Source organism: Oncorhynchus nerka, linkage group LG26, assembly GCF_034236695.1.
Source record: "Oncorhynchus nerka isolate Pitt River linkage group LG26, Oner_Uvic_2.0, whole genome shotgun sequence".
Lineage (NCBI taxonomy): Eukaryota > Metazoa > Chordata > Actinopteri > Salmoniformes > Salmonidae > Oncorhynchus > Oncorhynchus nerka.
In genome coordinates, this window is record NC_088421.1 from 246,779 (window position 1) to 263,068 (window position 16,290).

Genomic DNA, 16,290 nt, shown 5'->3' on the forward strand with positions numbered 1-16,290 from the left:
ACAAAATGTTACATAGTTGAACTGCATTTCTGAGATTTGAGATACAAAAAAAACTGTCTGACAGCTCGATCCAGGATTTTCTTTTACAATTATTATTATGTTTATGTACTTTTACCCCTTTTTCTCCCCAATTTCGTGATATCCAATTGGTAGTTACAGTCTTGTCCCATCTCTGCAGCTCCCATATGGACTCGGGAGAGGTGAAGGTCCAGAGCCATGCATCCTCCAAAACACAACCCTTAGACTGCTGCGCCACTTGTGAGCCCAGATACAGAATTCTTACAGGGTTCAAGTTCAAAGTCTAATTGAACGGATTAATTCTTAATATAATAACAACTTACACTGCCATATATGCAAGGACCCCTGGAGTAATGTAAATTTGGTGAAGCATTATGACAACTCATCAACACAGTGGTAGGGGTTTAACTGAGCCGGGCTTGGGTCATTGATAAGTCATTGTCTCAAAGCATCCTAATAATGCTGTGAAAGGATCCAGTAACCCAAATGATCTTCCATATAAAAGCTTTGTTTCCCGAAGGCATCAAAATTATAAATAAATGTTATACCCCACAGAGCTTCAATAGTCTCGTAGCCTGTTATGGAGGTTCAAAAGTCTGCGGAAACATGCAATGCCACGATTTAGGGAGGCCAGATATTATGGGGTGTTTGTTGGTGTCAAGTAGAGACCCAATCAGTTCTTTAAAATCCATCTTCAGCTGTTCTGAGCTTCCCTTCAAAATATAATTGAATCCCATATTCACTATGATGGACTCAATTTCCTGATGCTGGTTTAAAATGTTTGGGAGCAGCTTATTGATGTCCTGATGCAGGTTTAACATGTTTGGGAGCGGCTTGTTGATGTCTTCTACTTGTGCTCCTGGATAGCACAAAGTTTTTGCTCCAGGGACTGAGACATTTCTCATCGTTGAACTGCCCAATACAACGGTCGGAAAAGGGATACAGAAATCCGCCCATTCCTACCCCTCACACAATTCGTTGAACCTTTCAAGGGCTCACGAGAAGCAGGACAGCGTACGCTGCTCCCAGCGATAGGTCCAGACCTCCCACAGCAGGCAGTGCCCCGTCAGATCCAGAGAGAGGGAAAGGAGCCATAAAACATTACTTTTCTGCGTTGGAAGACACAATGTCATTAACCTAATTTATGGCCCAATAAAACTGCATAGTTGGTTAAGGGCTTGTAAGTAAGCATTTCACTGTGAGGTCTAAACCTGTTGTATTCGGCGCATGTGACAAATAAAATTTGATATAACTGCCCTGAATGCCTCAGCTGATCCTCCAGCTATTGTATGAAGTAATAATTTTCCTATGAACCAGAGCTATATTGTTAGCATTGATACCAACACAGTTCGTGGCAAAATGTATACCAAAACTGTTAGGAATTGACCATTTCCCCCAAGGCCTAAAAGTGGACTGAGCACACCGCGTCATGATTGCCAAAATATACCACGACTCCGAGAAGGAAAAGATTCTGCGCCTGTCCCGCCAGCAATTCCCACCGTCATTAACATATACCCAGACTACACTGCTGAGGTAACCAAGCAGCGCCAGGCCATTGATGGAGGTAGGAAGAAATTTTGAGATGCGGGAATCAGACACGGCCTCCTCTTCATTGCTCGGCTAATTCTTACCCATTGTATGGTAGAGAAGGTGTTCGAAAAACCAAAGGATGCCGAGTCTTTCATTGACAGGATCACTACTATAGCCACTAACACCTAGGACCGATAGGGCCGTCCCGAGTAGCTGTTCACCGTGATCGGTAGGCCGGATTATCCCAACGTTTTCAGATATGACAGACTGTCAGAGTCCTACAGGTGGGTAAAACTGCACCTGACCGATTTCCCTGTTACGGTAGGGACATATTAACTACATCGTTTGGCTCAATTCAGCTATTTTATAAGAGCATATGTTGTAGACATAAGGGTGAGGGGGCCCAGTCGGATCACCTGAAGGTACGCTAATTTAGTTTCATTATAAATTAGTTAGCAAGCCGATGTCTCCCCGCAGTGTCCAGCAGTTCCACAGTGTTTATGGGGGAATAAATATTCCACTTTGTTTGGGGAAGTGGACGGGGGAGGGAGGTGGAGAATGTTTTTCTTGTGTTTTTAATTTGTCCGTTGCTCTTTACATTTTGCGCCAACCCTACTGCTACAATTCTAATGTATTTGAGGACCAAATAATTATTTATTTTGGCTACTGAATTTGAAAAGAGGAAAAGCTTTTTCCCATTTGAAAACTTTCTGGAGATGTAATGTTTCTACAAGAAACTGACATAAAGCATACAGAGCAATGGAGATTAAATTGTAGTTGGGTTTCACAGATGTATCAATCAACTATTTCATCCAAGGCCAGAGGTGTAGCCATATTATTTAGAAAAACTGTCCCTTCAAACTAGAGGTCGACCGATTATCATTTTTCAACGCAGATACCGAATTTTGGAGGACCAAAAAAAAGCCGATAGCGATTAATCGGACGATTTTAATATATACAGTCATGGCCAAAAGTTTTGAGTATGAAACAAATATTAATTTTCACAAAGTCTGCTGCCTCAGTGTGTATGATGGCAATTTGCATATACTCCAGAATGTCATGAAGAGTCATCAGATGAATAACAATTAATTGCAAAGTCCCTCTTTGCCATGCAAATGAACTGAATTTAAAAAAAACTTTCCACTGCATTTCAGCCCTGCCACAAAAGGACCAGCTGACATCATGTCAGTGATTCTCTCGTTAACACAGGTGTGAGTGTTGACGAGGACAAGGCTGGAGATCACTCTGTCATGCTGATTGAGTTCGAATAACAGACTGGAAGCTTCAAAAGGAGGGTGGTGCTTGGAATCATTGTTCTTCCAATGTCAACCAAGGTTACCTGCAAGGAAACACGTGCCGTCATCATTGCTTTGCACAAAAAGGGCTTCACAGGAAAGGATATTGCTGCCAGTAACATTACACCTAAATCAACCATTTATCGGATCATCAAGAACTTCAAGGAGAGTGGTTCAATTGTTGTGAAGAAGGCTTCAGGGCGCCCAAGAAAGTCCAGCAAGCGCCAGGACCGTCTCCTAAAGTTGATTCAACTGCGGGATCGGGGCATCACCAGTACAGAGCTTGCTCAGGAATGGTAGCAGGCAGGTGTGAGTGCATCTGGAGGATGGCCTGGTGTCAAGATGGGCAGCAAAGAAGCCACTTCTCTCCAGGAAAAACATCAGGGACATACTGATATTCTGCAAAAGGTACAGGGAATGGACTGCTTGAGGACTGGGGTAAAGTCATTTTCTCTGAGGAATTCCCTTTCTGATTGTTTGGGGCATCCGGAAAAAAGCTTGTCCGGAGAGGACAAGGTGAGCACTACCATCAGTCCTGTGTCATGCCAACAGTAAAGCATTCTGAGACCATTCATTTATGGGGTTGCTTCTCAGCCAAGGGAGTGGGGCTCACTCACAAACTTGCCTAAGCACACAGCCATGAATAAAGAAATGGTACCAACACATCCTCCGAGAGCAACTTCTCCCAACTATCCAGGAACAGTTTGATGGAGCACCTTGCCATAAAGCAAAAGTGACAAAAGTGGCTTGGGGAACAAAACATCAATATTTTGGGTCCATGGCCAGGAAACTACCCAGACCTTAATCCCATTGAGAACTTCTGGTCAATCCCCAAGAGGTGGGTGGACAAACAAAAACCTCCAAGCATTGATTATGCAAGAATGGGCTGCCATCAGATGTGGCCCAGAAGTTAATTGACAGCATGCCAGGGCGGATTGCAGAGGTCTTGAAAAAGAAGGGTCAACACTGCAAATATTGACTCTTTGCATCAACTTCATGTAATTGTCAATAAAAGCCTTTGACACTTATGAAATCCTTGTAATTATACTTCAGTATTCCATAGTAACATCTGACAAAAATATCTAAAAACACTGAAGCAGCAGACTTTGTGGAAATTAATATTTGTGTCATTCTCAAAACTTTTGGCCACGACTGTACAGTTGAAGACGGAAGATTACATGCACGTAGGTTGGAGTCATTAAAACTCGTTTTTCAACCACTCCACCAATTTCTTGTTAACAAACTACAGTTTTGGCAAGTCGGTTAGGACATCTACTTTGTGCATGACAAGTACTTTTTCCAACAATTGTTTACAGACAGATTATATCACTTATAATTCACTGTATCACAATTCCAGTGGGTCAGAAGTTTATATACACTAAGTTGACTGTGCCTGTAAACAGCTTGGAAAATTCCAAGATGTCATGGCTTTAGAAGCTTCTGATAGGCTAATTGACATCATTTGAGTCAATTGGAGGTGTACATGTGAATGTATTTCAAGGCGTACCTTCAAACTCAGTGCCTCTTTGCTTGACATGATCTTCCGGCGCCGACAGAGATGGACGCCTCGCTTCGCGTTCCGAGGAAACTATGCAGTTTTTTGTTTTTTTACGTGTTATTTCTTACATTGGTACCCCGGGTCATCTTAGGTTTCATTACATGCAGTCGAGAAGAACTACTGAACATAAGAGCAGCGTCAACTCACCATCAGTACGACCAAGAATATGACTTTCGCGAATCGGATCCTGTGTTCTGCCTTTCACCCAGGACAACGGAATGGATCCCAGCCGGCGACCCCAAAAAATGACTTCATAAAAGGGGAAAATGAAGCGGTCTTCTGGTCAGACTCCGGAGACGGGCACATCCTGCACCACTCCCTAGCATTCTCCTCGCCAATGTCCAGTCTCTTGACAACAAGGTTGATGAAATCCGAGCAAGGGTAGCATTCCAGAGGGACATCAGAGACTAACGTTCTTTGCTTCACGGAAACATGGCTCACTGGAGAGACGCTATCAGAGTCGGTGGAGCCAGCTGGTTTCTCCACGCATCGCGCCGACAGAAACAAACATCTTTCTGGTAAGAAGAGGGGCGGGGGCGTATGCTTCATGGTTAACGTGACGTGGTGTGGCCACAACAACATACAGGAACTCAAGTCCTTCTGTTCACCTGATTTAGAATTCCTCACAATCAAATGTCGACCGCATTATCTACCAAGGGAATTCTCTTCGATTATAATCACAGTATATATTCCCCCCCAAGCAGACACATTGATGGCTCTGAACAAACTTTATTTGACTCTTTGCAAACTGGAATCCATATATCCGGAGGCTGCATTCATTGTAGCTGGGGATTTTAACAAGGCTAATCTGAAAACAAGACTCCCTAAATTTTATCAGCATATCGATTGCGCAACCAGGGCTGGAAAAACCTTGGATCATTGCTATTCCAACTTCCGCAACGCATATAAGGCCCTGCCCCGCTCTCCTTTCGGGAAAGCTGACCACGACTCCATTTTGTTGATCCCTGCCTACAGACAGAAACTAAAACAAGAAGCTCCCGCGCTGAGGTCTGTTCAATGCTGGTCCAACCAATCTGATTCCACACTCCAAGACTGGTTCCATCACGTGGACTGGGATATGTTTCGTATTGCGTCAGACAACAACATTGACGAATACGCTGATTCGGCGAGCGAGTTCATTAGAATGTGCGTTGAAGATGTCGTTCCCATAGCAACGATTAAAACATTCCCAAACCAGAAACCGTGGATTGATGGCAGCATTCGCGTGAAACTGAAAGCGCGAACCACTGCTTTTAATCAGGGCAAGGTGACCGCAAACATGACCGAATACAAACAGTGTAACTCTTCCCTCCGCAAGGCAATCAAACAAGCTAAGCGTCAGTATAGAGACAAAGTAGAATCTCAATTCAACGGCTCAGACACAAGAGGTATGTGGCAGGGTCTACAGTCAATCACGGATTACAAAAAGAAAACCAGCCCCGTCACGGACCAGGATGTCTTGCTCCCAGGCAGACTAAATAACTTTTTTTCCCGCTTTGAGGACAATACGGTGCCACTGACACGGCCCGCAACTAAAACATGCGGACTCTCCTTCACTGCAGCCGACGCGAGGAAAACATTTAAACGTGTCAACCCTCGCAAGGCTGCAGGCCCAGACGGCATCCCCAGCCGCGCCCTCAGAGCATGCGCAGACCAGCTGGCTGGTGTGTTTACGGACATATTCAATCAATCCCTATCCCAGTCTGTTGTTCCCACATGCTTCAAGAGGGCCACCATTGTTCCTGTTCCCAAGAAAGCTAAGGTAACTGAGCTAAACGACTACCGCCCCCCGTAGCACTCACTTCCGTCATCATGAAGTGCTTTGAGAGACTAGTCAAGGACCATATCACCTCCACCCTACCTGACACCCTAGACCCACTCCAATTTGCTTACCGCCCAAATAGGTCCACAGACGATGCAATCCAACCACACTGCACACTGCCCTAACCCATCTGGACAAGAGGAATACCTATGTGAGAATGCTGTTCATCGACTACAGCTCGGCATTTAACACCATAGTGCCCTCCAAGATCGTCATCAAGCTCGAGACCCTGGGTCTCGACCCCGCCCTGTGCAACTGGGTACTGGACTTCCTGACGGGCCGCCCCCAGGTGGTGAGGGTAGGCAACAACATTTCCACCCCGCTGATCCTCAACACGGGGGCCCCACAAGGGTGCGTTCTGAGCCCTCTCCTGTACTCCCTGTTCACCCACGACTGCGTGGCCACGCACGCCTCCAACTCAATCATCAAGTTTGCGGACGACACAACAGTGGTAGGCTTGATTACCAACAACGACGAGACGGCCTACAGGGAGGAGGTGAGGGCCCTCGGAGTGTGGTGTCAGGAAAATAACCTCACACTCAACGTCAACAAAACTGAGGAGATGATTGTGGACTTCAGGAAACAGCAGAGGGAACACCCCCCTATCCACATCGATGGAACAGTAGTGGAGAGGGTAGTAAGTTTTAAGTTCCTCGGCATACACATCACAGACAAACTGAATTGGTCCACTCACACAGACAGCATCGTGAAGAAGGCGCAGCAGCGCCTCTTCAACCTCAGGAGGCTGAAGAAATCCGGCTTGTCACCAAAAGCACTCACAAACTTCTACAGATGCACAATCGAGGCTGTATCACCGCCTGGTACGGCAACTGCTCCGCCCACAACCGTAAGGCTCTCCAGAGGGTAGTGAGGTCTGCACAACGCATCACCGGGGGCAAACTACCTGCCCTCCAGGACACCTACACCACCCGATGTCACAGGAAGGCCATAAAGATCATCAAGGACAACAACCACCCGAGCCACTGCCTGTTCACCCCGATATCATCCAGAAGGCGAGGTCAGTACAGGTGCATCAAAGCTGGGACCGAGAGACTGAAAAACAGCTTCTATCTCAAGGCCATCAGACTGTTAAACAGCCACCACTAACATTGAGTGGCTGCTGCCAACACACTGACTCAACTCCAGCCACTTTAATAATGGGAATTGATGGGAAATGATGTAAATATATCACTAGCCACTTTAAACAATGCTACCTAATATAATGTTTACATACTCTACATTATTCATCTCATATGTATACGTATATACTGTACTCTATATCATCTACTGCATCCTTATGTAATACATGTATCACTAGCCACTTTAACTATGCCACTTTGTTTACATACTCATCTCATATGTATATACTGCACTCAATACCATCTACTGTATCTTGCCTATGCCGCTCTGTCCCATCACTCATTCATATATCTTTATGTACATATTCTCTATCCCCTTACACTTGTGTCTATAAGGTAGTAGTTTTGGAATTGTTAGCTAGATTACTTGTTGGTTATTACTGCATTGTCGGAACTAGAAGCACAAGCATTTCGCTACACTCGCATTAACATCTGCTAACCATGTGTATGTGACAAATAAAATTTGATTTGATTTGGGATTTGATTTGACATCATGGGAAAATCAAAAGAAATCAGCCTCAGAAAACAATTTGTAGACCTCCACAAGTCTGGTTCATTCTTGGGAGCAATTTCCAAACGCCTGATGGTACCACGTTCATCTGTACAAATAATAGTATGCAAGTATAAACACCATGAGATCACGTAGCGAACATAACGCTCAGGAAGGAGACTCATTGTCTCCTAGAGATGAACGTATTTGGTGCGAAAAGAGCAAATCAATCCCAGAACAACAGCAAAGGACCTTGAAGATGCTGGAGAAACAGGTACAAAAGTATCTATATCCACAGTAAAACGAGTCCTATATCGACATAACCTGAAAGGTCGCTCAGCAAAGAAGAAGCCACTGCTCCAAAACCACCATTAAAAAGCCAGACTATGGTTTGCACATGGGGACAAAAGATTGTACTTTTTGGATAAATGTCCTCTGGTCTGATGAAACAAAAATAGAACTGTTTGGCCATAATGACCGTCGTTATGTTTGGAGGAAAGGGGGGATGGCGCAGTGGTCTAAGGCACCAGAGATTCTGGGTTCGAGCCCAGGCTCTGTTGCAGCCGGCCGCGACCGGGAGGTCCATGGGGCGACGTCCGGGTTAGGGAGGGTTTGGCCACCAGGGATATCCTTGTCTCATCGCGAACTAGCGACTCCTGTGGCGGGCCGGGCGCAATACACGCTGACCAGATCGCCAGGTGTACGGTGTTTCCTCAGACACATTGGTGCGGCTGGCTTCCGGGTTGGATGTGCATTGTGTCAAGAAGTTGGGTTGTGTTTCGGAGGACGCATGTGTCTCGACTTTCGCCTCTCCCGAGTCCGTACGGGAGTTGCAGTGATGAGACAAGACTAACTACTACCATTTGGATACCACGAAATTGGGGAGAAAAAAGGAGAGAAAAAGAAAAACGAAAAAGGGGGGTGCTTGTAAGCTGAAGAACACCATCCCAACCGTGAAGCATGCGGGTGGCAGCATCATGTTGTGGGGGTGCTTTGCTGCAGGAGGGACTGGGGCACTTCACAAAATAGATGGCACCATGAGGTAGGACAATTATGTGGATATATTGAAGCAACGTCTCAAGACATCAGTCAGGAAGTTTAAGCTTGGTCGCAAATGGGTCTTCCAAATGGACAATGACCCCAAGCATACTTCCAAAGATGTGGCAAAACGGCTTAAGGACAAAGTCAAGGTATTGGAGTGGCCATCACAAAGCCCTGACCTCAATCCTATAGAAAATTTGTGGTCAGAACTGAAAAAGCGTATGTGAGCAAGGAGGCCTACAAACCTGACTCAGTTACACCAACTCTGTCAGGAAGAATGGGACAAAATGCATCCAACTTATTGTGGGAAACTTGTGGAAGGCTACCCGAAACTTTTGAGCCAAGTTGAACAATTTAAAGGCAATGCTACAAAAAACTAATTGAGTGAGTTTAAATGTATTTGGCTAAGGTGTATGTAAACTTCTGACTTCAGCCTTATATAGTGTACTCTAAACTATGCCACTATATCTTTGTCCAATGCCGCTCTGACATAAATGTATGTATATTCTTTATCCATTCCTTACTTAGATTTATGTGTATATGTTGTGAAACTGTTAGATATTACTTGTTAGATATTACAACCATTTCGCTACACCCGCAATAACATCTGCTAAACACGTGTATGTGACCAATAACATTTGATTTGATTTTGATACTGCCATTGAAATGCTCTACCAAGATACATGACAGAGTTATAAATGCTTTGTGAAACATCAATTGAATATGATTTATAAGGCCTTTATTAATCTGTGGTTATGCCACAAAGCACATGTTTGTCATATTTGACATAGTGGGTTATGTCACATTTGACATTGGTGGTTATGTCACATTTATGAACCCTTTATAATGCATGACACATGGTTATATATGATTAGTAACACATTTATGTAGTGTTTATGAAGGCTTTATGAAGCCTTTATAAGCTGCACATCATTTAAAGCGGGACCAGTGTAACGGCTTTCTAATGGTGAAGGAGAGTCGGACCAAACTGCAGCGTGTCTATTGCGATTCATCTTTAATAAACAAACGTAACACACAACAAAACACTAACACTACAAAACGAAAACCGAAAACAGCCTATACAAGTGTCTACTAACCTCTAACCAGGACATCAAGACACACAGGACAATCACCCACAATACAACCAAAGAATATGGCTGCCTAAATATGGTTCCCAATCAGAGACAACGATAAACACCTGCCTCTGATTGAGAACCACTTCAGACAGCCATAGACTTATCTAGAACACCCCACTAGCTACAATCCCCCATATATACACACCACATACAAAAACCCATGCCACACCCTGGCCTGACCAAATAAATAAAGATAAACACAAAATACTTCGACCAGGGCGTGACAGAACCCCCCCCCCCCTAAGGTGCGGACTCCTGAACGCACCTCAAAACAAATAGGGAGGGTCCGGGTGGGCGTCTGTCCATGGTGGCGGTTCCGGCGCGGGACGTGGACCCCACTCAATTAATGTCTTAGTCCCCTCTCCTCGCGTCCCTGGATAGTCCACCCTCGCCGCCGACCATGGCCTAGTAGTCCTCACCCAGAAACCCACTGGATTGAGGAGCAGATCGGGACTGAGGGGCAGCTCGGGACTGAGGGGCAGCTCGGGACTGAGGGGAAGCTCAGGAGTGAGAGGAAGCTCGGGAGAGAGAGGAAGCTCGGGAGTGAGAGGAAGCTCGGGAGTGAGAGGAAGCTCGGGCTCGGGAGTGAGAGGAAGCTCGGGAGTGAGAGGAAGCTCGGGAGTGAGAGGAAGCTCGGGAGTGAGAGGAAGCTCGGGAGTGAGAGGAAGCTCGGGAGTGAGAGGAAGCTCAGGCAGGTTGATGGATCTACCAGATCCTGGCTGGCTGGTGGTTCCTGGCTGACTAGCGGATCTGGCAGATCCTGGCTGACTAGCGGATCTGGCAGATCCTGGCTGACTGGCAGATCCTGGCTGACTGACGTATCCTGGCTGACAAGCGGATCTGGCAGATCCTGGCTGACTGGCGGATCCTGGCTGACTGGCGGATCCTGGCTGACTAGCGGTTCTGGCAGATCCTGGCCGACTGGCGGATCCTGGCTGACTAGCGGATCTGGCGGATCCTGGCTGACTGGCGGATCCTGGCTGACTAGCGGATCTGGCAGATCCTGGCTGACTGGCACTTCTGGCGGATCCTGGCAGACTGGCGGATCCTTGCTGACTGGCGGATCCTGGCACACTGGCGGATCCTGGCTGAATGGCGGATCTAACTGATCCTGGCAGACTGGCGGCACTGGTGGCGCTGGGCAGACTGGCGGCGCTGGGCAGACTGGTAGCTCAGGCGGCGCTGGGCAGACTGGCGGCACTGGCGGCGCTGGGCAGACTGGCGGCACTGGTGGCGCTGGGCAGACGGGTGGCTCAGACGGCGCTGGGCAGACGGGTAGCTCAGACGGCGCTGGGCAGACGGGTAGCTCAGACGGCGCTGGGCAGACTGACAGCTCTGGATGCTTCATGCAGGCTGACAGCTCTAGCTGCGCTGAACAGAGGAGTACTGGTGCCTCTGGAATGAGGGGCTCTGGCGCCTCTGGCATGAGGGGCGGTAGCTCTGACAGCGCCGGACAGGCGGGAAGCTCCGGCTGCGGCGCCGGACAGGCGGGACGCTCCGGCTGCGGCGCCGGACAGGCGGGAGGCTCCGGCAGCGGCGCCGGACAGGCGGGACGCTCCGGCAGCGGCGCCGGACAGGCGGGAGGCTCCGGCAGCGGCGCCGGACAGGCGGGACGCTCCGGCAGCGGCGCCGGACAGGCGGGAGGATCCTGCAGCGGCGCCGGACAGGCGGGACGCTCCGGCAGCGGCGCCGGACAGGCGGGACGCTCCGGCATCGGCGCCGGACAGGCGGGAGGCTCCGGCAGCGGCGCCGGACAGGCGGGAGGCTCCGGCAGCGGCGCCGGACAGGCGGGACGCTCCGGCAGCGGCGCCGGACAGGCGGGAGGCTCCGGCAGCTGCGCCGGACAGGCGGGAAGCTCCGGCAGCGGCGCCGGACAGGCGGGACGCTCCGGCAGCGGCGCCGGACAGGCGGGACGCTCCGGCAGCGGCGCTGGACAGGCGGGACACACTGTAGGCCTGATGCGTGGTGCTGGCACTGGTGGTAATGAACCGAGGACACGCACAGGAAGCCTGGTGCGGGGAGCTGCTACCGGAGGGCTGGGGTGTGGAGGTGGTACTGGATAGACCGGACCGTGTAGGCGCACTGGAGCTCTTGAGCACCGAGCCTGCCCAACCTTACCTGGCTCGATGCCCACTCTAGCCCGGCCGATACGAGGAGCTGGAATATACCGCACCGGGCTATGCACCCGCACTGGGGACACCGTGCGCACCACTGCATAACAAGGTGCCTGCCCGGTCTCTCTAGCCCCCCGGAAACCACAGGAAGTTAGCGTAGGTCTCCTACCTAGCGTAGCCATACTCCCTGTGAGCCCCCCCCCCCAGAAATGTTTGGGGCTGACTCTCAGGCTTCCATCCGCTCTGCCGTGCTAGCTCCTCATAATGCCGCCTCTCTGCTTTTGCTGCCTCCAGCTCGGCTTTGGGGCGACAATAATCTCCAGGCTGATCCCAGGGTCCTTTACCGTCCAGTACCTCCTCCCATGTCCATTTCTCCAGGTAGTGCAATCTCTCCCACTGTAGCTGCTGCTGCTCCTGCTGCTGCTGCCTCTGTTGCTTCTCCTGTGGCTCCTGCCTGTTGACACGCTGCTTGGTCCTGTGGTGGGTGATTCTGTAACGGCTTTCTAATGGTGAAGGAGAGTCGGACCAAACTGCAGCGTGTCTATTGCGATTCATCTTTAATAAACAAACGTAACACACAACAAAACACTAACACTACAAAACGAAAACCGAAAACAGCCTATACAAGTGTCTACTAACCTCTAACCAGGACATCAAGACACACAGGACAATCACCCACAATACAACCAAAGAATATGGCTGCCTAAATATGGTTCCCAATCAGAGACAACGATAAACACCTGCCTCTGATTGAGAACCACTTCAGACAGCCATAGACTTATCTAGAACACCCCACTAGCTACAATCCCCCATATATACACACCACATACAAAAACCCATGCCACACCCTGGCCTGACCAAATAAATAAAGATAAACACAAAATACTTCGACCAGGGCGTGACAACCAGGCCTTGATGTCGGAGGTGTCAAAGGGGCAGTTTGAGTTGAGTGTTGGTAGTGGTTCCGTAGTGTTTAGTGGTGTTCCCCTAGTGTTCAGTGTTGGTAGTGTTCCCCTAGTGTTCAGTGTTGGTAGTGGTCCCATAGTGTTCAGTGGTGTTCCCCTAGTGTTCAGTGTTGGTAGTGTTCCCTAGTGTTCTGTGTTGTTAATGTTTCCTCACCAGATCCTCAATGAACTCCTTGACTGCTGCCACCACCAGGATGAAGAGTAGGGGCATCAGGGTAGTCCAGCGACCAGTGGGTGACACATCCGGAATTTGCTGAAAGGAAAAGCACACGTTCCAGTATTAAAACAATTAAATGATTACTGAATCACATAGGATATGTCCCAAAAGGCACCTTATTCCATTTATAGTGTTTATAGTGACCCATGGGCTTTTTGAATAAATGCCCAGATATTCAAGATATCCCATGAGTTTCTAGCTACAGTGTATCACCTGTTCAGTCAGTATAGGCCAAGTCTTGGGAATTATTTTACTCCCCCGAGAGCATCACATGGCTCTCACTCATCTTTTTTATTTTTTATTTCACCTTTATTTAACAAGGTAGGCAAGTTGAGAACAAGTTCTCATTTACAATTGCGACCTGGCCAAGATAAAGCAAAGCAGTTCGACAGATACAACGACACAGAGTTACACATGGAGTAAAACAAACATACAGTCAATAATACAGTATAAACAAGTCTATATACAATGTGAGCAAATGAGGTGAGAAGGGAGGTAAAGGCAAAAAAGGCCATGGTGGCAAAGTAAATACAATATAGCATGTAAAACTCTCTGCACGAATGCGCACAAACACCCAGACACAGGCTCCAGGTGACAACCTTAGTGTCACAACGTTGTCCTTGAGCTCTGCAGGGAATTGTTTACATTTACATTTACATTTAAGTCATTTAGCAGACGCTCTTATCCAGAGCGACTTACAAATTGGTGCTTTCACCTTATGACATCCAGTGGAACAGCCACTTTACAATAGTGCATCTAGGTCTTTTAAGGGGGTGAGAAGGATTACTTTATCCTATCCTAGGTATTCCTTAAAGAGGTGGGGTTTCAGGTGTCTCCGGAAGGTGGTGATTGACTCCGCTGTCCTGGCGTCGTGAGGGAGTTTGTTCCACCATTGGGGGGCCAGAGCAGCGAACAGTTTTGACTGGGCTGAGCGGGAACTGTACTTCCTCAGTGGTAGGGAGGCGAGCAGGCCAGAGGTGGATGAACGCAGTGCCCTTGTTTGGGTGTAGGGCCTGATCAGAGCCTGGAGGTACTGAGGTGCCGTTCCCCTCACAGCTCCGTAGGCAAGCACCATGGTCTTGTAGCGGATGCGAGCTTCAACTGGAAGCCAGTGGAGAGAGCGGAGGAGCGGGGTGACGTGAGAGAACTTGGGAAGGTTGAACACCAGACGGGCTGCGGCGTTCTGGATGAGTTGTAGGGGTTTAATGGCACAGGCAGGGAGCCCAGCCAACAGCGAGTTGCAGTAATCCAGACGGGAGATGACAAGTGCCTGGATTAGGACCTGCGCCGCTTCCTGTGTGAGGCAGGGTCGTACTCTGCGGATGTTGTAGAGCATGAACCTACAGGAACGGGCCACCGCCTTGATGTTATTTGAGAACGACAGGGTGTTGTCCAGGATCACGCCAAGGTTCTTAGCGCTCTGGGAGGAGGACACAATGGAGTTGTCAACCGTGATGGCGAGATCATGGAACGGGCAGTCCTTCCCCGGGAGGAAGAGCAGCTCCGTCTTGCCGAGGTTCAGCTTGAGGTGATGATCCGTCATCCACACTGATATGTCTGCCAGACATGCAGAGATGCGATTCGCCACCTGGTCGTCAGAAGGGGGAAAGGAGAAGATTAATTGTGTGTCGTCTGCATAGCAATGATAGGAGAGACCATGTGAGGTTATGACAGAGCCAAGTGACTTGGTGTATAGCGAGAATAGGAGAGGGCCTAGAACAGAGCCCTGGGGGACACCAGTGGTGAGAGCACGTGGTGTGGAGACGGATTCTCGCCACGCCACCTGGTAGGAGCGACCTGTCAGGTAGGACGCAATCCAAGCGTGGGCCGCGCCGGAGATGCCCAACTCGGAGAGGGTGGAGAGGAGGATCTGATGGTTCACAGTATCGAAGGCAGCCGATAGGTCTAGAAGGATGAGAGCAGAGGAGAGAGAGTTAGCTTTAGCAGTGCGGAGCGCCTCCGTGATACAGAGAAGAGCAGTCTCAGTTGAATGACTAGTCTTGAAACCTGACTGATTTGGATCAAGAAGGTCATTCTGAGAGAGATAGCGGGAGAGCTGGCCAAGGACGGCACGTTCAAGAGTTTTGGAGAGAAAAGAAAGAAGGGATACTGGTCTGTAGTTGTTGACATCGGAGGGATCGAGTGTAGGTTTTTTCAGAAGGGGTGCAACTCTCGCTCTCTTGAAGACGGGAGGGACGTAGCCAGCGGTCAGGGATGAGTTGATGAGCGAGGTGAGGTAAGGGAGAAGGTCACCGGAGATGGTCTGGAGAAGAGAGGAGGGGATAGGGTCAAGCGGGCAGGTTGTTGGGCGGCCGGCCGTCACAAGACGCGAGATGTCATCTGGAGAGAGAGGGGAGAAAGAGGTCAGAGCACAGGGTAGGGCAGTGTGAGCAGAACCAGCGGTGTCGTTTGACTTAGCAAACGAGGATCGGATGTCGTCGACCTTCTTTTCAAAATGGTTGACGAAGTCATCTGCAGAGAGGGAGGAGGGGGGGGGGAGGAGGATTCAAGAGGGAGGAGAAGGTGGCAAAGAGCTTCCTAGGGTTAGAGGCAGATGCTTGGAATTTAGAGTGGTAGAAAGTGGCTTTAGCAGCAGAGACAGAGGAGGAAAATGTAGAGAGGAGGGAGTGAAAGGATGCCAGGTCCGCAGGGAGGCGAGTTTTCCTCCATTTCCGCTCGGCTGCCCGGAGCCCTGTTCTGTGAGCTCGCAATGAGTCGTCGAGCCACGGAGCGGGAGGGGAGGACCGAGCCGGCCTGGAGGATAGGGGACATAGAGAGTCAAAGGATGCAGAAAGGGAGGAGAGGAGGGTTGAGGAGGCAGAATCAGGAGATAGGTTGGAGAAGGTTTGAGCAGAGGGAAGAGATGATAGGATGGAAGAGGAGAGAGTAGCGGGGAGAGAGAGCGAAGGTTGGGACGGCGCGATACCATCCGAGTAGGGGCAGTGTGGGAAGTGTTGGATGAGAG

The 16,290-nt window shown here is 49.1% G+C and overlaps 1 protein-coding gene across 1 annotated transcript in view; it reads right to left on the reverse strand.

Annotated features, from left to right (window-relative positions):
• The window catches only part of atp8a1 (ATPase phospholipid transporting 8A1), a 68,245-nt gene that overhangs the window by 23,554 nt on the left and 28,401 nt on the right, over positions 1-16,290 (reverse strand). The window contains exon 5 of the mRNA XM_065011049.1: positions 13,263-13,361. Within this exon, the coding sequence (XP_064867121.1) occupies positions 13,263-13,361 (99 nt within the window). The remainder of the gene's footprint in view (positions 1-13,262; positions 13,362-16,290) is intronic.